General features: G+C 39.2%; 3 protein-coding genes across 20 annotated transcripts in view; 2 read left to right on the top strand and 1 right to left on the bottom strand.

Moving 5' to 3' along the window:
• Positions 1-397: 397 nt before the first annotated feature.
• Positions 398-8527, bottom strand: FAM217B (family with sequence similarity 217 member B). Of its 2 annotated transcripts, none has more exons than XM_027442923.3 (5): positions 8442-8527; positions 6884-7087; positions 5578-5683; positions 5401-5486; positions 398-5002 (listed from the first exon to the last, which is right to left on the bottom strand). In XM_027442923.3, the coding sequence occupies exons 2-5, from the start codon at positions 6976-6978 to the stop codon at positions 3814-3816; spliced, it is 1476 nt and encodes a 491-aa protein (XP_027298724.1). In that variant the 5' UTR covers positions 6979-7087; positions 8442-8527; the 3' UTR covers positions 398-3813. The 2 variants fall into 2 exon arrangements, with proteins under 2 accessions (XP_027298724.1, XP_005010448.1); XM_005010391.6 differs by having other exon boundaries at positions 6889-7087; positions 8442-8467.
• A 43-nt stretch (positions 8528-8570) lies between these two features.
• On the top strand, positions 8571-14403 carry PPP1R3D (protein phosphatase 1 regulatory subunit 3D). Its single transcript, XM_005010392.6, has one exon. It carries the CDS (start codon positions 8874-8876, stop codon positions 9798-9800), a length of 927 nt encoding a protein of 308 aa, XP_005010449.2. The 5' UTR covers positions 8571-8873; the 3' UTR covers positions 9801-14403.
• Positions 14404-14557: 154 nt separating this feature from the next.
• SYCP2 (synaptonemal complex protein 2) overlaps positions 14558-22104 on the top strand; it is a 32099-nt gene continuing 24552 nt past the window's right edge. For 10 of the 17 annotated variants that reach the window (XR_011804585.1, XR_011804586.1, XM_072026665.1 and 7 more), the window contains exons 1-6: positions 14558-16692; positions 18510-18650; positions 18891-19021; positions 19954-20056; positions 20591-20615; positions 21535-21620. Coding sequence is in view for 15 of the 17 variants with exons in the window: in XM_072026665.1 (XP_071882766.1) it covers positions 16663-16692; positions 18510-18650; positions 18891-19021; positions 19954-20056; positions 20591-20615; positions 21535-21620 (516 nt within the window). In the remaining 2 variants the exon portion in view is untranslated. The other 7 variants (XM_072026664.1, XM_072026670.1, XM_072026671.1 and 4 more) reach the window with 7 other exon arrangements.

The raw sequence follows: 22104 nt of genomic DNA, 5'->3' as shown, positions 1-22104 counted from the left end.
ACAGCACTTGCAACACAAGAATGTGGCTGAGACCCCACCTGTGCAAGCATCTACCTACATGTGTTTGCTGTGCACTGGATCATGATCTAAGTGTCCTAGAGATTAGAACAGAGAATGTGAAGCACTTTGATCGCTGCATTAAAAAAAAGAGTATGATGAATTATGAAAATTGAGTATGATATTTAAGGCTAAAATGATGCCTTAACACAGCCATTACAGAAGTGACTGCCACGTGGAGCAGAAATAATCATGTATCTTTTAGCCAGGTAGCTTGGCCATCAGCAGCAATACAGCTGAGATATCACTAAGCTAAGAGCCTTTGCCGTAGTAATGTTTTAAAAGAAAATTCAAAAGTGCCATCTTGTGGATGATGAAAAGAATACAACTAAAAAACAAGTAAGCAGCATCTCACTTTTAATATAATAAATACACAGTAACTTTGAATTACAAGATCACTTTCCAATGAAATTACCAGCAAAAATATCCACAGAATCTTCAAATAAATAAGAACAAATGATTGCCAACATCAAAAGCTGGGCTCCAGACAGTGGCCTGTTTAATTATTTTTTTTATGAGAAATTATTTTTTCATTAAGAACAACAGTTGTTCAAAGTTGGTATATATATTGGTATAACTGAAGTAGGATCTGGCTATTTAAAATGCAACCTGAGTGTATCAGTTTTGTAGGTAGTACTACAGAACGCTATTAATTACATAGAAAAAAAATCATTCCATTTAAATAGCTCAAATTACAGTAAACTTGCTCTTCAGCATCTTCAGTGCTACACTTAGATACATGTGAATATAGGATAATATTGCTATATAGAGTGAAAAAATATAAATAACCACATAAATAAACTGTGCTGTGGAATTATTTAAATTCTGAATGTAATGTACTTGATGGAATAAACTTTTCTGTTATATTCAGAAGTGTTTTTAAAGAAAATACCCATCAATAGAAAATGAAGGGAAGATAAACCATAGTCCTCTTCATAAAAGCAGCTCTTTTCATCTATAGGCCCAGAACACAGACAAGTAAAATAGGAGCAAAACTGCTTCCAGATAAAATCCAACACTTGCAGGTCTGCTCACAGTAAGAACAGTTTTTGAAAAAAAGCAATTTTGAAAGTATCAAATGAACGAACAAAAATTAGAATCAGAATCGTGTGATTATCATGTGAGACAAACTTACTTGTCCTGATCACAGCCAGAGCTTAGTGATGAACAAGTATTCAGACTTGTTTTCAGTGCCATCACCATCTCTGCCCATTAAACTTCTTAAAAAGTCTCCAACAACAGATTAAAGTGCATTAGACCACAAGTGCTACATTAAAACAATACTTACTAATTCCTGGGTCTGTGAGAAAAAAAATTCTCAGTGCCAATCGCCTTTGCTCTAGTCAAAGCTGACTGAAACACCATTTATTTATTTATTCTTTAAGAGGTGATCATGCAAAATGCGTATGTCTACATGCTCTCCATGTAATCTAGGAAAGCACCAATATAAAGCCGCATTTCAGATAAAAATTTAGCATACACTAATATTCAGTGTCATAATAACATGCTGAATTATTTACTGCATCTAAGAGAATTTGTTTTTAAAAACTGCCATTCTGATTATTGACTTGATCCTGCTCACCTTGCTTTTGGTGGTTATAGTAGTGTGCCAAAACAGGGTACTAAAATCATGCACTAGAACAGCGCTTATTATATAGTAAGAGCAGTCTTACTTTCACTACTCTTAATGTGAATCAGGAAAACTTGACTAATGAAGGCTTGGAGAATTTGGCCAAAGCCTGAAATTCCAGCAGTGGATGCAAGATCCTTTCATCTAAAAAAGCTGAAATACACAATGAGTCTGGAACAAAACAAAAGGATGAAATGTGCCAGTGCTGTGCAGTTGCTGGTATTTGAATGCCATCCTGTAAGTTTCATCACACCTGCAACACAGCCAATTTATTTGATCGTTGAGCATGTCAGATTAAGTTCCACTTTAATTGCATAGAGCACAACATACAAGCAACTACAATTTATTTTAACTGTATCCTAACAAATACTGAATATGGAAATATACTGTACATTAAATTTGTTTCCTTTATCAATTTAAAATTTCACATTTGGTCTCCAGTAGACTAGGAAAAAGCCACTAAAAATATTTCTCACACTATTCCTGAGCATTGTTTTTATGTACTGTAAAATAATCTAGTTTATTACTATATTTATTAATGTTCTCTCATTTTAAACTATATATAAATCCATGCATTGAAATTTTACAAAGCTGAAGATCTGGTAGGCACAATGAATGAATAGAAACAGCTAAGCATCTTAAAACCAAGATGAGATCAACCAGAGAAGTGCAATTCAACTATGTACATAAATATATTCTTTAGCATTTGCTACTTTTTCATTTGATATCAAAATGGGAAGGATCCACTTGTAAAATTTGGTCCATCAGACCTCAGCTCACTTCTCATAAACAGTTCGCTGTGACAGGTGGCTGAGGATGAAGCTAATTGTGGTCAGGAAGTATTTCATTTTAAAATGAAAGTTCAAAACATTTTCTAGAACTTCGTTTTAACAGGATTGTGTCCCCAGATAACAGCTGAACTGACACTTGAATATCCACTGACTTATTTTTCACATTCTCTTGTATCTCACAGACACAATTCAAAATAGAGTCCAAGGACAGGACACTGCATTAAAAAATTGTACAATTTCTTTCTGTAGGGTATTTCCCCATGCCACATCACTAAACCCTGAAATAAGCCAAGCTAAGTGAAGTAGACTGGACCATGGAATTGTCATCTCAGTAACTGAAAATAGATATCTTTTGTATCAAAATATATCTTTAACAGACCTTAAAATAGCTTTCAAATTCATCCCGTAAGAGTCTATTTTCTATGTTTTGAGAGTTTATGAGTTCCGGACATTAGACGACAGAATATTTAGTAATATTATCATTTTGCATTAGTTATTGATATCCATGTGCGGTTTGAAATTTGGTCTTTTTTTCTAAATGACAAAAAGCATCAAGGTTTACAAAATTAACTTGAAGGAATACTGTATATAAATACAGCGAAGGTTTCTGGGTATAAAAATATGCATTCCTTATTCTTAATCTGCCACTACAGAAGCTGTCTGCTCCCTAGTAATTGTTTGTCTTTAAAATAATCCTTTCTGCATTAAAATATTTCAATACTTTATTTCCATTCTTCTTCCTAGCAAAAAATAAATAAAAATCAAACACATCAAAAAACTCAATTTATCATCTTCTATGAAGAATTAGAGTTTGACTTTGTATAGATAGGTTACTCCATTATTTTATAAAAACAATTGAGCCCTTTTTCCATCAGAAAACAGAACACCATCAAACCTGTCTCAAAATAGCACACCTGTTACAGAAAAAGAGCGCAGCTCTTATTCTCTCAAATACACCAAGGTAAGCAGAGGAAACACAATGGATTTCAATGGAGTTCAGCTGGTGCAAATAGGACATATTGTACATCTCTAAATTTTCATATTCTGCTAGTGTTATCTTCATTGAGCAATTATAAATACTTTTGAGGAAAGACTGATGGAAGACACACCTTCAGGGAAAAGATTTCCTGATGGCCTTGCTGGCTTAAGATCAAATGTATTGAAAAGAACAGTGCTGACTTAGAACCATGCATTGAGAACATGTCTTTTCAGGATCTTGCGATGAAGAAAACATGACCCTTCTGCATTGGCCAAATGCTTTCTAGCAGTCAAGAAACATCAAAAAAGATGTTGTTTTTAACATTTACATTTTTTCTAACATTTAAAAATCATTCTTCATTTTAATTTGTGCGATGTTTGCTTCGTGCCATTTGTTTTAATTTTCCTGTCCCCTGTTGGTTTTTTAGAAGGAACGTAATTGTTAGCATTGCCATTTTTCTTTGGGTTTGTACATGCATATGTTTTTACGCCTTTCATGGGAGCAGCTGAACCATGGTATACTGATGCTTGCTTAGGGGGTCTGATGTTACCAACATTTTGAATTTTAGATTTGTTCTCAGGTGGCTGAATATTGAGAAGCTGTTGCTTTGCAGTTGTTTTTTTCAGTTCACTTCTTACTTCACCAGATTGTCTCTGAGAAGACATTGCATATCCTATTCTCTCAGATAGTTTCAAGTGACCTGGATGTGAACAGAACTGTCGACTTTCTTCACAGTATAAATCTCCCCTGTGACCTGAATAGCATGCAGGGAGCTTTGTAACACTTTCCTGGGGAGCCAATTGCTTGCTAGGCAATGGGCTGAACAATGCTTTGCATTTGCCAGGGCTTTTTAGGGTACGTATGGCACTGGGAGCAGTCTGTGGTCTGGCTTTGGCTGCCTTTACCTTCTCGTTCTGTACAGTCTGCATTTGCAGCCATTCCAGCTGCAGAAGGCGATCAATGTATTTCTCCAGAAATCCTGTTGGCTTTGGTCGAAATTCAGATTTACCCTCTACATTAACAAAGATGGCCAGTTGCTTCAAGTCCCATGAGTTGAAAGGGGGTGGCAGGAAGTCTGGGTAGTAATATTCTGATTCTTTAAAACCTGTATTAGGTACATGCTCCAAACAACCTGGATCAATTTCCTCAGCTCGGAGTATGAGTTCTGGTGGTGTGCAGGGAGATGGAGGAATGGGAATCCTTTCTGAATCAGAGAGATCACTGGCACTATCATCTTCAGCATCTTCTTTAATAATTTGTACCGATTGAAAATCAAGAAACATTTCACCTGCAGATGCTCCTTGCCATTTAGAGGAGCATGGACCAGCTTCAGCAACATATTCTTCACGATTCTTTTCAAATTTTTCTTTTTTACTGCAATAAAAATGTTGTACTGGCACGTCTTTAACCTTACAGAAGCTACCTTGTGTGCTGCCTTTTATGGCAGGAGGGATCCTGTGCACTAAAGATTCACTTTGCCTTGCTTCTGGGAGACTCTTCTTTGATCCTTGTACTCTAGGAAGTGATGTACAAACACTCGTGATCCTTAAAAAAACAAAGATCATATCCTGTTAGAATGATTGATGTATTTGGAACAACAGGTTACAAAGTTCTTGCCACCTCCTTCAAGGACCTAGACCTACACAAATTAAACTACAAATGGCATGGAAATTTAGTAATAAGGCAAAATTAATATTTGACGGCAGAAAGAATGCTACCTACTACTATTTTTTTATTGTTTTATTTTATTCTGAATTTGCCTGAGAACCTATTAAGGCAGTATAGTTAAGTTTCCATATTGACTACGTACGTTCATTATCCACAGAAATTCTGAATTCTGAGTCTAGGGAAGTTAAAGGCAACAAAATGAAGCCATGATTTTATCACAAGCATTTAAATACCTGCTTGATTAAATTAAACAGATGATCTTAGCACAGAATTACCGTTTTGACTGAGCATTGTCATCCAGTTGATTTCTTCCCTTCCTAAAAGTACTTGGTTGGTTGCCATATTGAGTATCGTGGGAAGTCTGAAAAGATATGAAAATATGTGATGTTACTATAAAAGCTGACATAAACTAGGTACCCTTTTTCTATAAACAAAGAACTGGTTTGATTTACCTTTTCACTGGCACTTGATACATTTTTCCCTAATGTTCCAGGAGTCAGTTTCACATGAGAAACTGGTTTCTTTAGTCCTTTGGTGTTTGGATGGCTTTTTCCATTACTGTAAATAGCAAGGATTAAACTGAGTATGACACACAAATAGCAACCTATCATCATCAGAATATAAATACAATAAAAGTTTACAGTACCATTAAGTTTTAGAGAGCTGATTGCAACTATTCTGAATATTCACTGGAACTATGCTATGCTAACTTTTTGATTTTTATAGTATTACTATACTACTATACTTTTTACACTATTATAGCAAAATGCATAATTGAATGATACGATAACAGAACTTAGCCCTTATATAAAGCCTTCTATAAGAGGATCCCAAAGTTACTTTAGGGATAATAAATAGTAAATATTAGAGATTGTGTATTTAATTACTACTGTATATAATAGCTGGTACTGATGGTCCTAATGCACTTTACCAAACTAATTATAAAGTACAATATGAAGGCCACCACAACCAAATCTTGCTTGCCTTTCTCATTTGCATAGTCTTAAAATTTAAAGGATTATTCCTATGATGTTAATGAGTGGAAGTGGGCAGGGAGCATACAGTCTATTATGATATTACTACAAACTAATTCACAACAGCGGCACAAAAAGATTCATCAGTTTGTTTTATACTGGAGTTGTACAAATATTAGTAGGAAAAAAATGCAAGCAAAAGAAATGGCATTACCAATCTGGACAGCTTAAAACTAACATATGTATTTTACTTCAAATCAGATATATCAGTGTAGTAGGCACACAGCATCATTATATCAGTGTGTTGTTTAAGAACCAGAAAACAGTGTTTGTTCTACAAACAAGAAACATTACTAATTTTACAAAAGAAAGTTTTAAAATGTCATCTTAGAACAGGAATAGGAAAATTATACTCCCCCATCTGATTTAGATTGACCAGTTTATTTAATGTCAGGCAAGACATCTTGTTCACAGTTTTTAAGTCAGTATAGTTGTATTTTCGTTTTGTTCAAAAACACAAAACAAAACAAAACAACAACAACAAAAAAAAACTTTAATTCATCAATTCAAGAGCTTGTAGCAGAATGAAAATGAGTCTGGTGCCTCCAGTGACACAGTCACCTCTGTCATTTTGTGACCTGCATGGTCCTACTGCATGATCTTTTGTGGTGGTGTGGATCAGAGAGGGAGATGAGAATCTCAACAGTACAGTCATGCGCTTATTAACTCTTCTACAGTACTTAGAGATTTCTATAACTAGAAAGAGAGAAAATAATTTCCTTACTTTACCATTCCTTTGTGGTTTTCATTGATTTGGATTTCCTTTTTCTGTGTCTTTCTGTGCAGTAATAAAGGATGTTCTTGAATGCCTGGTCCCATTATTACTCTTTTAAAATGGTATCTGCACCCTTATTTGTACATAATCTTCAAATGACTCCAGTCTTAGGTCCATACGACACAGTTTATCAGATGTAACCACCACCATGTCCTAGAAATGCGATAAACAAACACATGCAATTCCTCCCAATGTGATTTATTTTTAAAGCTGTACAACAATCAATAAGCAGATACCAAATGGCACTGGAAAGCACCATCCCCTCCCTGGGTGCTTGCGTATTATTCCCGCATTATTCCTCTTCCTAGTGTTGATCCGTGCCCCGCAGTCATCCCCCTGGGTACCAAGAGGCGAGCAGAGCCAGGAAGCAGCACCCGGGAGCAGGTTGCCCATTAACACTGCAATGCAATGCACTGGTAACACTGTAATGCTGGGGGGCACGGCCAGCCAGAATTGACACACACTTTGCTGCTGCAGCCACCAGCCCAGTGCTGTCACCCCACAGCTTCTGCAGTCAGTACCGAGGGGATGCCTGGCCAGCCATGCCGTGTTCAAGCCTGTCCTGGGAAGGTGGTTTGTAAAGGTACAGACAAATATTTTGAAGTACAGCGGCATTAGGAGAGCTGCATTTCATACCACAGCATGCTCTTCGTTTTGTTCTTCCTGCAGGGCCTTATGCGTGCTGACTGCAGCCAAGTACCAGCCAAATGGTGGTGGGTGTCGCTGCTCTCCATATAACACGAACAGCTGATCAGCCTCCCGCATCCTGTGTGTGCGGAGTTGTCCTTTTCTGAGCCAGGAAACGCGCTCATGGTACGTTTATATACGTGAATTTTGTATCAAATGCTTAGTATTTTCCTTATTCAAAAGCACATCTCCCAGCACTCATAAACTGCTACCAAAAATGCTCCCAGCAGCGTATGCAGGGATCCTTTCTCTTCCAGAAACCGCAGTTCCCTCCCAGGGCTGCACAGACACAGATTTCGGAAGGGGAACAGCTGACTTGCACCAAAATACCTCTCCTCACCCACCCACAGCTTGGCTGCGCTGCGCTTTGTGCTTATATGTATTCGATGTGTATGTATGGGGTTTGTTTTTATATGGCTTGTGTTTATAGGATTTATGTTTATATGAACTCGATGCAGATGTACGTGATGTAGATGTACACGCTGTATTTGTACACGATGCAGATGTACACGATGTGGATGTACACGGTCTGTGTGCGTTACCTCACCCACCGCCGCTCCGTCACCCCCCGTCCCTGCTCTCCCTCCCGGCCGCCGGTCTCAGCGGCTCCCTCCCGCACCCCGCAGCGCTCCGCGCCCCAACACCGCCCTCCCGTGGCCCCGATCCCCACCGACGGCCCCATATAACGGCTGCTGCCCACAGCCCCGCTCCGCCCCGGGCACTGCCCGCAGCCCCAGCACGGCCAGGAGCGGCCGGGCCCTGACGAACCGCCCTCCCCTCACCCCCCCCCTCCCTTCCCCTGCCCGCCCCGTCCCGGTACCTGCCGCGGCCCCGCCATCCCCCGGCGGCTGCGGGCGGGCACTGCGCGTGCGCGGGGCGGCCATGGGCGGGGCGGGGCGGGGCGGGAGGGGCAGGGCCGGGGGCTCCGCGCAGGCGGCCCCGGGAGGGCGGGGCCGGGCCGGGGAACCGGGAACTGGGAACCGGCCCCGGGCCCCGGCACCGCCGGTGGGGGCTGCGGGGCCCCCGAGACGGGCTAAGCGGGACCCCCAGGGCTCCTGCCGGCCTGAAGAGCCGCTCCGCCAGCCCCGAGCGTAGCGGCCGCAGGGCCCGGGTCTTCCCCGTGAGGCGCCAGCCCCTGGTTTGCTTCCAGCGGCTGAGACGGGTTCCAGGTCTCTGCCCTCGCCGCCTGGCTGTTACCACAGGGTGCGTGCTCCGGGGAGGCAGCGCTCGGTGCTGATACCATCAGCTCAGGATGGAGGTGCGAGGCCCTCGGAGGAACCCCAGCTACCTGTCCGATCTCTACCAGAACATGCTGCGGGCGGAGGGAGCAGCGGCACGAGGGCAGCAGCAGCAGGTACCAGCAGCACGTACCAGCAGCAGCACGTCTGTGCTGAGCAGTGCCTCAGCCAAGGGGGGACCTCAGACAAACCAGCTTAAGAGCAGCACTTCCAGCACCTGCGACCCAGCGTTACGGCCCATCATACGCCGCCGGGCGAGATCGTTGCCTACAACACCTGAAAGGAGGAAGCGAGCAGCGGTGCAATGCCAAGTTCCCAGGTGCCAGAGCCGTATGAACAGGGTGAGGTTTGCTGATGCTCTGGGCTTGGAGCTCACCGAAGTGAAAGTCTTCCAGACTGGGGAGGATCCATCCATCCCCTTGCATGTCCTTTCCAGGCTGTCCATAAACTCAGACCTCTGGTACAGCAGCTTGGACTTGGAGTTCACCATGCAGTGCTTAGTCCCTGACTTCCAGCAGCCTGCAGACTGCATGGATTTCTCTGCCCGACTTCAGGAGCAGCAGGTGTGTCTTGAACGAGTGACCAGTTCAGATCTGGGGCTCAGCGGCACCATCCAAGTTTGCAATGTTGCTTTTGAGAAGCAGGTGTCTGTGCGGTACACCTTCAACCAGTGGAAGAGCCTCCATGAAGTGGCTGCTCATTGGCACAGTAGCATCCCTGAGAAAAATGGGCAGGGTCAGGTTGATGTTTTCACATTCTTTCTCCCCGTGCCTCCTTTCCTCCTCCAGCTGTCTTCAGTAGTCCAGTTTGCAGCAAGGTATCAAGTCAACGGGCAGGAGTATTGGGATAACAACAGGGGCAAAAACTACAGTCTGACTTGCCGGACTCACCCCCTCAAGATGCCTAGAGAATGTGAGGAGAGCTGGATCCACTTCATCTGAATGAAAGGAAGTGGCTGCGGAGCAGCTTTGCGAGTTTCAGTGGCCCTCTCTGTGCTCCTGTGGCAACAGTCCCCTCTTTGAAACCTACTGAACGTGGTGGCAGTGTTTCAGGACAGGCAGGTAGCCAACAACCTGTACAAACTGTTCTAAACCTCTCAGAGAGTATAAAGGGCCAAAATGTGTAGAGTTACATCTGCTGAAAGCCTGTGTGATCTCTTGTGTGTGAACCAATGCAATTCAAAGGGATGCTGCCAGGATATTTTGCAGAGATCAAAACAGGACACTTCATGTTGCTAGTCATATTCTAGATTTCATAGAATATTTCTAACAGATCTGTTTTACTATTTTGTACTGTTTTTTTAAGTGGTCAGTGTGGCTTTACTCAGTTTTTGTTTCTAATTCTGTTTGTATTATCTCACCAAGTCTGGCATTGTTCCAGTTATGCATAATTTGCATGGCAGACACTGTAGGGAAGTACTTGTATTTATATACTTTATTTTTAATTAAGACTGTTAACCATGTTAAATAATTCCATTAGTTTTGGGGTTCAGAATTAACAAAATGAGCAAAACCTACAGGAAAATGTCCAATCAGCCCATTTTTTTGTTTGTTTGGTTGTGTTTTTTTTAGGAAAAAAAAGAAGTGCCTTTTCTTATCTCCCCTGTTGCGATTGTTACCGGAGTGTATGAAGGCAGGTCTTCCTGAGGAAGTTCTTGTCTTTTCCACATGACATACCAGTAGGTTTCTCCTCCAGGTGGTGGTACAGGAATTGTTCTTCCCTTGTGCAACCGTTCTTACTAAGGGAAACTAGAGGGATTTTGCACTCGTGTTACAATTACACTTGTAGATCTCAAAGCACTGTAAGAATGCTATTGATCTTATACTCAAAATGAAGCAAATATGAAAGGTGAAAGAAAAGCTAATACATGGATCTGTAAGCAGCTCATTGGAACAGTGTGCTGGAATCCCAGCTGGTTGTTCCCCAGCATCCCAATGTCATTGCAGCAGTACTTTCTGAATGCTCTTAGCTACTTCTGGTTATAAACCAGCTGAACTCCAAGACTGCATTCCTTGCAACTCCAAGCAGGAACTCCAAAGTAAAGTGATGTTTTTATTTATCAGTAAAAATGATATTTACATGTGTTCACAGATTCCCTTCTATAGGAGGGAAAGCACAGCAACACTCATGTATCATCTACCCAATAGATGCTTCCTACTCTGCTACTTTTACTGTGAGGAATTAGTGTGTCTTCAGATTGGCAACAGGCTTGGTGACAGACATATCTAGTAAGTAAAAGATTTCCCATTGCTTTTTTGCCTACATATGCAGCACTTCATGCAAAGTTTATGTATACAGCCTAAATTTTCAAAACTGCCTGGCTGGAAGTATTAGAAACGCTGCTTTTCAGAAAAGCTCTGCTATGAAAATCATGTAGTGTATTCAGGCACCTTATTTTAGATTGCTGCTTATTCATCAAAATCACAAGTTATTTTTAAAATCACAGATGTAATCAGCACGCAGCCATATATCAGTCTAGAATGTCCACTGAGTAATTCTGGAACCGTGCAATCCCCAAGAAAACTTTTGTGTCTGGCAGCTTCATGTTGTTACTTCGTTGTGCGACCTATTTAGCAAAACCAGGATTTGAAGTGAACAAGCTGCCCAGTTCCATTATGTCTTTGGCTTTCAAAGGAGCCAGTCGTGACTGATGGTTCTATGAGCTGCTGAGGAGCTCTTTCAGAGTACTGAGAAAACTCAATCCTATTGGAAACCATTGAGAACTGACTGTGTTGGAATGCAGTAGGATAGAACTAACCCTATGCAAATTAACTTGAACTTAGGCATTTTGCATTTTGTTCTTTGTTTTGAATTGCATATTTATAGTTTGTTCCATACCAGCAGTCCAATGTGTACAGCTCTGAAACTGATTTCAAAGCAAAACTGTTGAATTAGAGGTTATTCTCCGTGTTTTAGGGTATTTAGTCAGCCTTCTAGGGTGATTAAACATGCTTCGTTGGCTGTTGTCTTAGTAGGTAAGAGACATATTTTTAAAAAACTAATAGCATTTGCAAGTCGTGTTCATTTTCATTCTCTAATTTGGTACATTCTGGTAGTAATTGCTGTTAATGGAGTGGCAGGTTACATGCAATTTTGATTTCTAAGCTAAGTGAAATGTCCACAGATCATGCATTTGATTTATATAGCTTACATAGGTATTCAGTATAGCAGCAGAAATACAAGATGTACTTTTAATGTCTTGTTTTCAGCAGTACTAAGCACTTGTCAGTACTTGAATTCAGTTGGGGTTGCAAGGGCTTTCCCCTGAGAGTCAAGTTCTAATTATTGCTTTTACAGTAAGTGTCCCTACTTTCAATAACGATGGGTTTTTAACTTGTATCTATAGTGGTCAATTACCAGTGGTTATCTGTGGGTAGGGAACAGTAAAAATCATCATTTCTTTATTAATGTTTTGCATAAAAGAACTTTCATTTTCCTTTTAAGAGAAAATGCATGCCAGTGGTGCTTTAATTTTGTATTGGAGCACTGAGAGGTCAAAAGCTTAAATTGAAATTGATTTGAACAATCAACGCAACTACTCCATTGGGTATTTCATATCCATTAAGGCAGGCAGAACACTTCTGAGATGAGGGTGAGGCTGTACAATGATTGCTAGCTACATGGATTGAAAGAGTACTGCCTGCTTTCATTCCACCTGCATATTTTCTGCATCTGAGTTAGAGTGACCATTAATCTGGCAGCAACTCTTGTGTCGTAGAGAATCAGTACAAGGAACTAGAACTCTGGTCTTCCTCATATGCCACAAAAAAATGAGAGCTCCATGACAAGGGGCACTATTTGATGCCTCCTGTGGTGGGCTTCGTATGACTGAATGGCATACAGCAACACAGGACATAGCGCATCTGAACTAGTCAGCCCGGGCTTTCTGTATAGTCAGTTGGGATGTTGCCTGTAGAGTTAGCAGAGTTGCTGTGGTGTGCCAAACTGCAACAGCCCTGCTGAGCACACAGAGAACACCAGGGGTTGAGTCCTGCCACATGAAATTGTCAGTGTTCGTGCAGATCGTGCCAAATGATGCCAACTGGAGTCTGCAGGTGTCAGGTGAGGTGAAACACGCCTGCAGTGACTGCAGAGGAATCTTTCTTGGCATGACCTGAAATTCTCATCCTTACATTGGTGAAACTTTCTTGCTTAAGTAATTCCATTCAAGTTTATTGAATACTGCTGAAGTCCATAGAAGTGGAGTTCTTACATGTTTGTCAGCTAAGAAGAAACCAAACACGCAGGTACATACAGAAGGGCATGTGCTGAATAAAAGGCACTATTTATTATTCCCCTTCCTCTACTCTGCCTCCACCCCCACCTCCACCCCCCAATTACTGTATTTCTCCCATTAGTAATAAAACTGAATTCTCTCCCAGCAGACAGTTAAATTCCTTCTCTGCTGAGCCTGCTATTTAACAGCAGTTTACAATGGATGTTGCTGAAGCCCAGTGTGACACTTGGCTTACTGGTATTAATATGCTGTTGCCATCTTCTGGGAGAGAATCTTTCATGCTAGCAAATGTCAAAATCTTGGTGTTATTGCAAGCAGGGGGAGATTATGTAAAGCTGAGACTGTCAGTTTAAAGGTTAAAGTCATGTACACCACAGTGTCAGGGAAATGAGAACTGAATATCTCAGCAAAGTGAATTTGGCTTGTATTGTCTTCCTTCTGCAACTTCTCAGGGTATTTGCAAGTGCAAATTTTGAATATTAAAGTATTGTTCCAAGTTGTTTTTTTTTTTTAATCTCTTTGCACGTCTTGCACTGGTGGAGAAGAGCTGACAGCAGCTGTTACTAACTCAGTTGTCTGTCATTACTGGCTGAGTTGAGCAAGCCTAGCTTCTAATGGAACTGAGCATGGTCTTGGGATTAATTCAATATATGAAAAACGTTTTTCTGTAGGGAGCTTGCAAGCTGCTAAATATTCACTCATGAGGACTGAGTCCTGCCACATGACATGAAATTTGCACTCATTTTTTCCTGTCACATTCAGTAGTGTACATCAAAATAAGTCTAGTTGACAAAAAAAAAAAAAAAAAAAGGATTAAGCCATTAAATAGTGGTATTATGCACCTACAATGGAAGCAAACTTATGAACTTTCATAAGTTCTCAGGACGACTTGACTGCTTGCACTGTGTTCAAACTGAGCACTTCCCTTATCATGAGGATTTTGTAAAAGTGAATTCTTCCCTAGAGTTATTGTCCTGTAATGCACTTTCAAAAGCCTGTATTTATTATAGTCATACAATAAATGAATGTCCAGCAGTACACAATTTCAAGGTTCTTTCAAGCATGCTTTGTTTTTGAAAACCAAACATGGAATTCATGTAAATGAAAAGGGGTTATTTTTCCTGATGGTCTTGTCCGGAAAAAAAAGTATATTACACAGTATGTCAATAAAGTATACACATTAGACAAAAGGTCATTTTTTTTAAGTGGAAAGTTGTAAAATGGTACAGTGCTTAATTCATATAAAAACAGTAATAGAACTATGGCTATTTTAATACAAGAGATTGTAATAAAAGCTTTTCACAGTTTGTATTGTCTGTCAGTGGTGCTTTTTTTAGCAGTTGCTCTTTGGACAACATAGAGCTGAGTTGTTGTTTACAAAGCAACATAGTTTAGGAAAATAAGGTGGGTTCAAGAACTGCTAAAAATGAAAACCATGTAAAAAAAATACAGTGATTAGTCTATATAGCTTGAAAAATGACTGTGCTGCCACTTCTTACATGCAATTTGCTGCCATTTAACCTTAGATCTGTGCATATGGCACTTGCAGGCTTAAGATCTAATGTTGGAAAAAGGCACGCTGCCACTTATTCTGATAAGTTTATAATATGGACTCAAGGAAAAGAAGAGAGGGGTATTTTTTTCTGATAGCATTTCCCAAAATTGTACTGGACGCCTCTTAATTGATTTTGTGCCTCACAATTGTGTTATTCTTTCTTCCATTTCTTCTTCCAATTTTCAGTGCTACACTTTTTCTCAGCTAAGATGATGTTCTCTTCACTCACTAGTTTCTTGAAAATAGATGTACATAGAGTAAGAGCATCCTTCTTTACAGCACCTGATTTGTCTTCTACATGAAAGCATCTTCCTCAGTGCCAAGCATTTACTTGATATAGTTCAAGTTTGAATTAACTGTTGCCAGGTTTGTTGTAAAGCAAGACACAGGCATTTAATTGGAAGACATAATTAATAAAGACATGTATTACCAGTTACTTTTTAATCAGCAGTAATAAAATTACATTGCCAAAGTTGCTTGGGGGAAGACGTTATTGCAAATTGTATTAAATACATGGAAATGCTTACGTTGTTAAAGAATTTCAGTGCCATGTTTTATTATATAGAGATTGTGTTATAAATAATGCATAGAGATACATAAAGGAGGGTGCTTTTAGAAATACCTGGTATTATATTATCTGATCTTTAATACTTTTTTTTTTTTCCTATGCTGCTGATGTGAATCTGAATTAGCAGTACCACCTTCATTGTTTTCACATTCCCGGCTATAATAGAGTATTAAGCATCACCTGCAAATAAATATGGTATCCACAGTGTAGACTAACCAGAGAGCAGTAAAGGATAGAGATAGCACTCTTTGATTTCAACATATCACTTGAAGAGTGTGAATTTATTTTAGTCTGTGTTTTGCATGTATGATTGCACAATGCCACAGTTCACAAGTACTTAAGATATCTGGATATCCTGCAATATAAATATCAATACTATTTTGTTGAGCTGATTTTTAACACTTTGGCTTTGTTTTTACTCTGAGCACCGTACCACGAGGTTCATCTTACAGGCAGTTAGTGTTATTTTACATTTTAGTCTCAAATGTATTTGAATTTATCTTACAAAATAAATTCCAGCTTCCAGTAGTAGTAATATACAAATAGTCAACTGTAAGTACAGTACTTAAAGCAGTGTATCATCAGTGCTCGGTGCACTCAGTTGCATGCACTTTCTGAAACTGTCTGATAAATCCAGAACAGCAAGTCTGAGCGTGTAGTCATTTGTCACTGGGAGTCTAATGTTAGTACTGACTTAGGATTGACTTCTCTCCCGATTTGGCCTTCTCCCTATGACCTCAGATCTGCAGCTATTTCAGCTGACATTTGATATTAAAACTTGGGCACAAACGCTTCTGACCCTTCTCCATTCTGCACACCCCTGGAGCTGTGCCAAGCCCTGGTTTTGGTGCCTAGAACAGCGTTTTCAAGACCTCCGCACAAGGTACGTGTTCCTGGTACCACAGGGCAGCAGGGGCTCCTTCGCACAGTGCTCCCCTACTCCAAAGATGGTTTTCCTTCTATTTTCTCTGATTTTTTTTAAGCATGGTTGGCATATCAATGACCCAAATAATCCATTTGAAAGGAATTATCCCCAGGAGGGTCATTGAACTCAGTGAAGTCATAATGTATTTTAACTTTCTACATTTTCAACAGGGCTCCTGGCATGTGGGACTTGCAAAACATTCCCCAAAGTTTGCGTGAGCCCTCGCAGCTGTTCCTGCGGAGAGCCTGACAACTTCCATGGTTCGCCCCAGACCGGTTAAGGCCGAACGTGAGGAGGGTTCTGCGGCTCCTCACAGATCCCCGACCCCGAGCCGCCGGCGCCCGCTGGAACCGGGCCGCGAGCTGAAGCCGCCCCGGGCGTTACCCGCTTGTCTGTTACGGCCAGAAGAGCCCGCCTCCCGCTGAACGCCTCCGACAGCGATTGGCTTGCAGGGGGCTCGCTCGAAGGCAGCGATTGGCTCGCGGACAGTGGGGCTGGGAGTGATTGGCCGGCGGGAAATGGCGGGCTTTTCCCCCTGTGGCGGTGAGGTGAGGGCCGCCATGCTGGCCGGCCTGCGGCAGCCTCGCTGCCGGCTACACCCAGGAGGGGCGCGGCGCGGCCGGGGGCGGTGCGGGGACAGTGCGGGGACAGTGCGGGGAGCTTTCCCCTCAGTAACGGGGCGCTGGGGGGGAAATGCCGGTGACTCCGGGTGTTCCGAGGGCCAAGGTGCCACGCCCCCGTCAAGGAGGAGGCACCTGTGAGGGGAATTGTGTTCGATGCTTTGGCTTCTCTGACTAAACAAGAGACAAGAGAACCGTGAGGTGATAGCAAAGGCTGCCCCGTAGGAAGGTGCATTCGTGTACTGGAAACAAGTGTGGAAAAAAATCACCCTGTATATATTGTTTCTGCATTACTTAGGAGAGTGAAAATGACGTGTACTTTCAGTTACATCTTATACTGCAGTCGTCCCCTGGTTTTAATTGGTATTTCCCTTTGTCTAGTTCTATATAACTTATGGGATGGGGAGACCAAAACTGCACATGGTAGATCACTAGATACACGTAAACATACAAAGCATCAAAATACTGTTTTATATATTAACTCTATCTAAAAGAAGTACTTTTTGTGCACTTCTAATTTTTACAATAACACTTAGAAAACTTAATTCGAGATATTTTTTGTTTCTTTGTTTTGTTTTATTTTGGTAGCAATAGGCATCACAGAGTCCATGACTTTTATAAAATTAAGAAGGCTTTTTCCACATATGCATTACCACATTTTTCTTAAATAATTTCATCTACCTGCTTATAAAGAGGCCCTTCAGGAGTTCTGCTGTTGACTTTCCTATCTGAATGACTCAGTGGTGATGGTACAATCTGCCATCCTGCTGCACTTTCCAAGGTCAAGAACAGTGCTGCAGAACCTCTGCCTTGCCCTCCTTGCTTGAGCTGATCGTTGGTTCTCCTCGTTTTCAATTTTAAGCAATTGCTTACCCATGAAAGGAATGCTTACCTTAGCTCCCAAGTTAATTTCATATTTAATATATTCCTGACTCGTTAATTACTGAAACATGTTTGCAAAACTTACTGGAAGTCTGTGTCAGTGCATCGTGTTTTGGTTAAGTGACGATTGTTCCCTTCTTATGCAGCTGAGTAGATGAACTGCCAAAATGGCAGCCAGGAATGAGACTCAGGTATGTGCCTATAGATCAAAATATGGCTATTCATTGTTTTAATTACGAGCTTTAACCATTTCTTTTGGTACTTAACTAAAAGTAAAATTTGCAGTGTGGCAGAGTGCATTAGGAAGAAATTTTCTGTTGACATACGTTAGTGCTAAGAAGCTGGTTGGAAAGCAAGAGTAATTGGAAGATTTTACTGATGAAAATAATTCATATGCATTGGATATGAATGGCTTAAGTAGTGAGGATGATAATTAAGATCAAAACGTTGAAATCTGCTTGTAATTGCATTAGAAAGAGTAGAGAGGCAAAATAGTTGAGGAAACGTAGTCAATATACTAATACCGTTTGAAGTCGCTAATGGGTAACTAGGAAGTGCAACTTCCTGAATGTACTAAGAAAAGGACATAAACACAATAAGCACTTATGTAAGCACTTGTTTGTAATATGAGGAAAGAAAAAAAAACACACAGTTAAGGAAAAGTTGCAGAAGTAACTATTTGCACGATTAGTATGTTAGATATGGTGTTTTGTACTTCCATTTTTACGCTTAATGATTTTGTGATTCAGTGTGTTTGCTGAGAGTCTAGCAGACTACATGAAAAACATATATTAAACCTTATTAAATCAAGATCAGTCTTGAGCATACATTAATAGTGCTCTATTTTCTTTTACTCTTGACAGTTTGAAAAGTTAATCGATGAAGCTACAAGAAGAAAAGATTTTGAATTGCTAGAACAATATCTGGAAACAGAAGAGTGTGAAAATGTTTCTCACAAATGCAGCAAACAGTTTGTCAACAAACTAGACAAGCTTCTGTGTCAGGTAGTGTCAGTGGTACATGAGAATGATATATGCTGCTATTGTAATAGTCTGAAAAATATTGCATTTGACTTGGTTTATACCAGTAGATGATTTGAAAAACTGAAATAAAGTCTAAGAACAAAATCTCTATTTGAATTGTAATTAGGGTGGCTTTTGAGAACGCAAAGATTAACTAAATGTAACATCTAGTTACTAAACTAGTAATTAAAGCTGAAATCATCATAATAATTTCAATTTCAGGAGCTTGACAAACAAGAATTCAAAACTATTTCAACTTTACTAAATTCTCTTTGGAAATGTGGGGAAAAAATCAGCATAGCCGGCGAAGATGGGCTCCCAGCAATGATAAAATATGGTCTTATTGGAAAGATAAGTATAACCATAAACCATACAGGAACTTCTGAAAAAATATTAATGAAGTAATATTTTAATACTATGTACAATACAAAATACATAAGTAATGCTTCAGTATTGAACAGCTTAGTATTCAATTTAGGCTTTGATTACCTTCTGAATTGAGAATTTCTTATAATTTCACAATAAACATTACTCATTAAAATGTTTTTAGACAACCAGGTCCTTGTAAAGTGATACTGCTCTATTAAAGTGGAAGTTTGGCAAATTATGCAATATATAATTACTTGCGATAATGTTTTTGAGTCAGGAATTGTAATTTTCTCATGCAATTTAGTTTTTTTTTTGGTGAATACAACAATAATATTGTATCTGTTCTTTCAACAGATTATAGTCCTATTCTGATTATTTTCTGTTATTTAAATGTGTACGGTAAATAACTTAGGCATTTGTAACTCAGTATATTAAATATACTTTGTAACTCAGTATATTAAATATACTGAAAAAAAAGAAAACCACCACTTCCTTAATGCTTTAATCAGAGAGTTCACTGAAGAAAGTTAATGGCAATGTCAGAAAGTGACTCTTATTCAATTGCCTACTGCTTTTTCCAGAAAAGTGGCAGTAACTTCCTGCTTCTGCTCACACCTGCAAACACTTTTTCAATCAACCACCATCCATTGTTGGCTGTTTTGTCTTGTGACAGCAGTTGCAAAAGTAGATCTCCAGGTTTTGTGTTAGAAAGCCACAGAAATGACTTACTAACAGATTTCAGGACTGAAACAACCTGAGTGTGAAATTTCAGTCACTCTAAAGTGTGCTCAGGATGGTAACTGTTGTTGTTGTTATTTTAACCTTTGTATAGTTTGTTTAATTTTGTGTAAGTATAATACAAACTTGTCCTTTTTCATGCAATTAAAATACCTTTGCTTTTATTTTCTCTTTACATGGTTAATTGGTTTGAAAAGGTAAAAGGAATTTTGATCCTTAGAGGAAATGAAAATAATAAAACCCTTACAACTCTGGCTGAAGATTTCTTCAACGTATTGCTGGTAAAAATATGTTGACAAATAAAATCCATTGTGTGTATTTGTGAAAATTAATATTAGTAGTTTCATTACAAAAAGACTTTGAAACATTTTTCCACTTACCATCCTTCTAAGTTAATGTTACAATTACTTCCAAAATAGATTACAAGTGGATAAATACTTTGTCTGTATTCTTACTCATTACCATAAAGAAAAAAAAAGTTTTTAGTGAACAAAAAAAATTGACTCCTTGGTTTAATTTTTTATTGCAAAAATTAGCAGTATACTAATCTGTAATCCAGAGACCCAAGCTTTGTAAGATCTATGAGTTTTTTGTAAAAATGTCTGCATAAAAAATTATTGGGGAAATAATCCCCATAAATTTAACAAATATCTTTTTGGGAAACTCAAGTTGATAATAGAAAAGGTCTCCTGTATTCCTCATTAGGGATGCGATAATTTTAAAATCTGAGATGTTTTTTTGATTACTTGCTTTAGGTACATTGACCTAAATTTTATGCTGTAATATTTATAGTGCTTTTTGCTTGTTTATTGTAGGCTGTATATGATAGCAGACCTGAAGGTGAGCTTAAACAAATATACTCTAGATATGAGAGTTAAAATGTCTCTTTCAGAATACTTTTAAAATTATTAGTGTTAAAATAACTCATTACCTATGGAGCCATATAAAGGCAAGGTAGTTCTCAGTTGAGCATGTATAATAAGGCTTCATGATTAATGTAAGTATTCCACTTTTCTACATGCTGCGGTTAGTAAACTAAGATAAAAGGGCTTATCCTCAAGAGTGCTATTCTGTGCACAAAGAACCTCCTTTCTCTTTCATGTGTTTTTGTTTAAAAAAAAAAAAAAAAAAGCTTGAATGTCAAGTGTAACTTTGTGTAACTTTGATTGTTTAATTTAAGGTTTCTCTACTGACAGGTTTTCTTTGTAACTTGTTAGTATCTGTAATAAAAGGATGAAAACATCTATTTAGTGATGGCAACTAAATGGAGGCTTTATTAGAAAGAACCATGTTTCTACATAGCACAGTAGTATGTCTTCTTGGATATTGTCTTCAAAAATATCACTCTTACTTTTCAGTGAGGTAACACTAGTGGCAGAAAGACCATTTGGCTGTCACTGTCAAAGTGATGATTCCTTCCTTGTCCTTGGGAAGACATAATCCCAGGGTCAGAATTCTCTCTCAGAACTGAGTTACAGTGTGATGATGAGCTCCATGCACAGGGGACTCATGCAGTGAGAATGCGATAGAAAGGCATGTAAACATAGAAAGACATACCTACAATAAATTGAAGTACTATTCCATCTTGCATCTTCACTGTGAAGTTTAAGGCACTTGTTTTTATATATCAATAATCCTATATGGAAAGAAAGACGTGCTATGCTTACACCTGCAAATAAGAATCTTTTCCCAAATGCTAGGTGAGGGGGCACCCTAAAAAAACTGATAACCTTAAATCTATTTTTTCTCTCTTCCTTAGGTAAAATGCAAATGTTAGAAAATTTTGTTTTGAGAACATGTACCCTCATTGCGGATGTAAGAATTAGTATTTATGTCCAGCAGGAGGTAAACATTTCCTTTTTCTAAGCAGCTGTTTTCTGTTTAGTGTTTAAACTGGCTTTGAAAAGATAGTAATTTAATTTTGCAAATGCTATTAAAAAAAATAGTGTTATAGTATAAGAAGGATGATTTAATATCTTTCTGAGATGCTCATTGTCATTTATGTTTTTAACAACTTTCAGCTACTGACCCTTATTTTTTCTTTGGACAATCAATTACAAAACGGTGGTAGAAAGATTCTGTTGCAGAAGCTATACAAATGCATAGAAAATAAGACACTGTAATATAGTTGCTATAAATATATTTGAGAATGTAATAAATACTTTAGATGCTTGTGGGAAACTTGTATGCCTTCTAGAGTACTCAAGAATTCCTTGTATTTATTTTACTTAACATCATTTTAACATCATTTTATTTAGGTTTTTCTTCCTCTTTGAATAAAGGAAAAGTTTTTTGCTGCTTTTTTTTTGGTTGTTGTTGTTTTATAATT

The sequence above is a fragment of the Anas platyrhynchos genome, chromosome 21 (assembly GCF_047663525.1).
Source record: "Anas platyrhynchos isolate ZD024472 breed Pekin duck chromosome 21, IASCAAS_PekinDuck_T2T, whole genome shotgun sequence".
In the NCBI taxonomy this organism is placed as follows: domain Eukaryota; kingdom Metazoa; phylum Chordata; class Aves; order Anseriformes; family Anatidae; genus Anas; species Anas platyrhynchos.
Note: the sequence above shows the minus strand (reverse complement) of the source record. Positions and strands in the feature narration are given on the sequence as shown.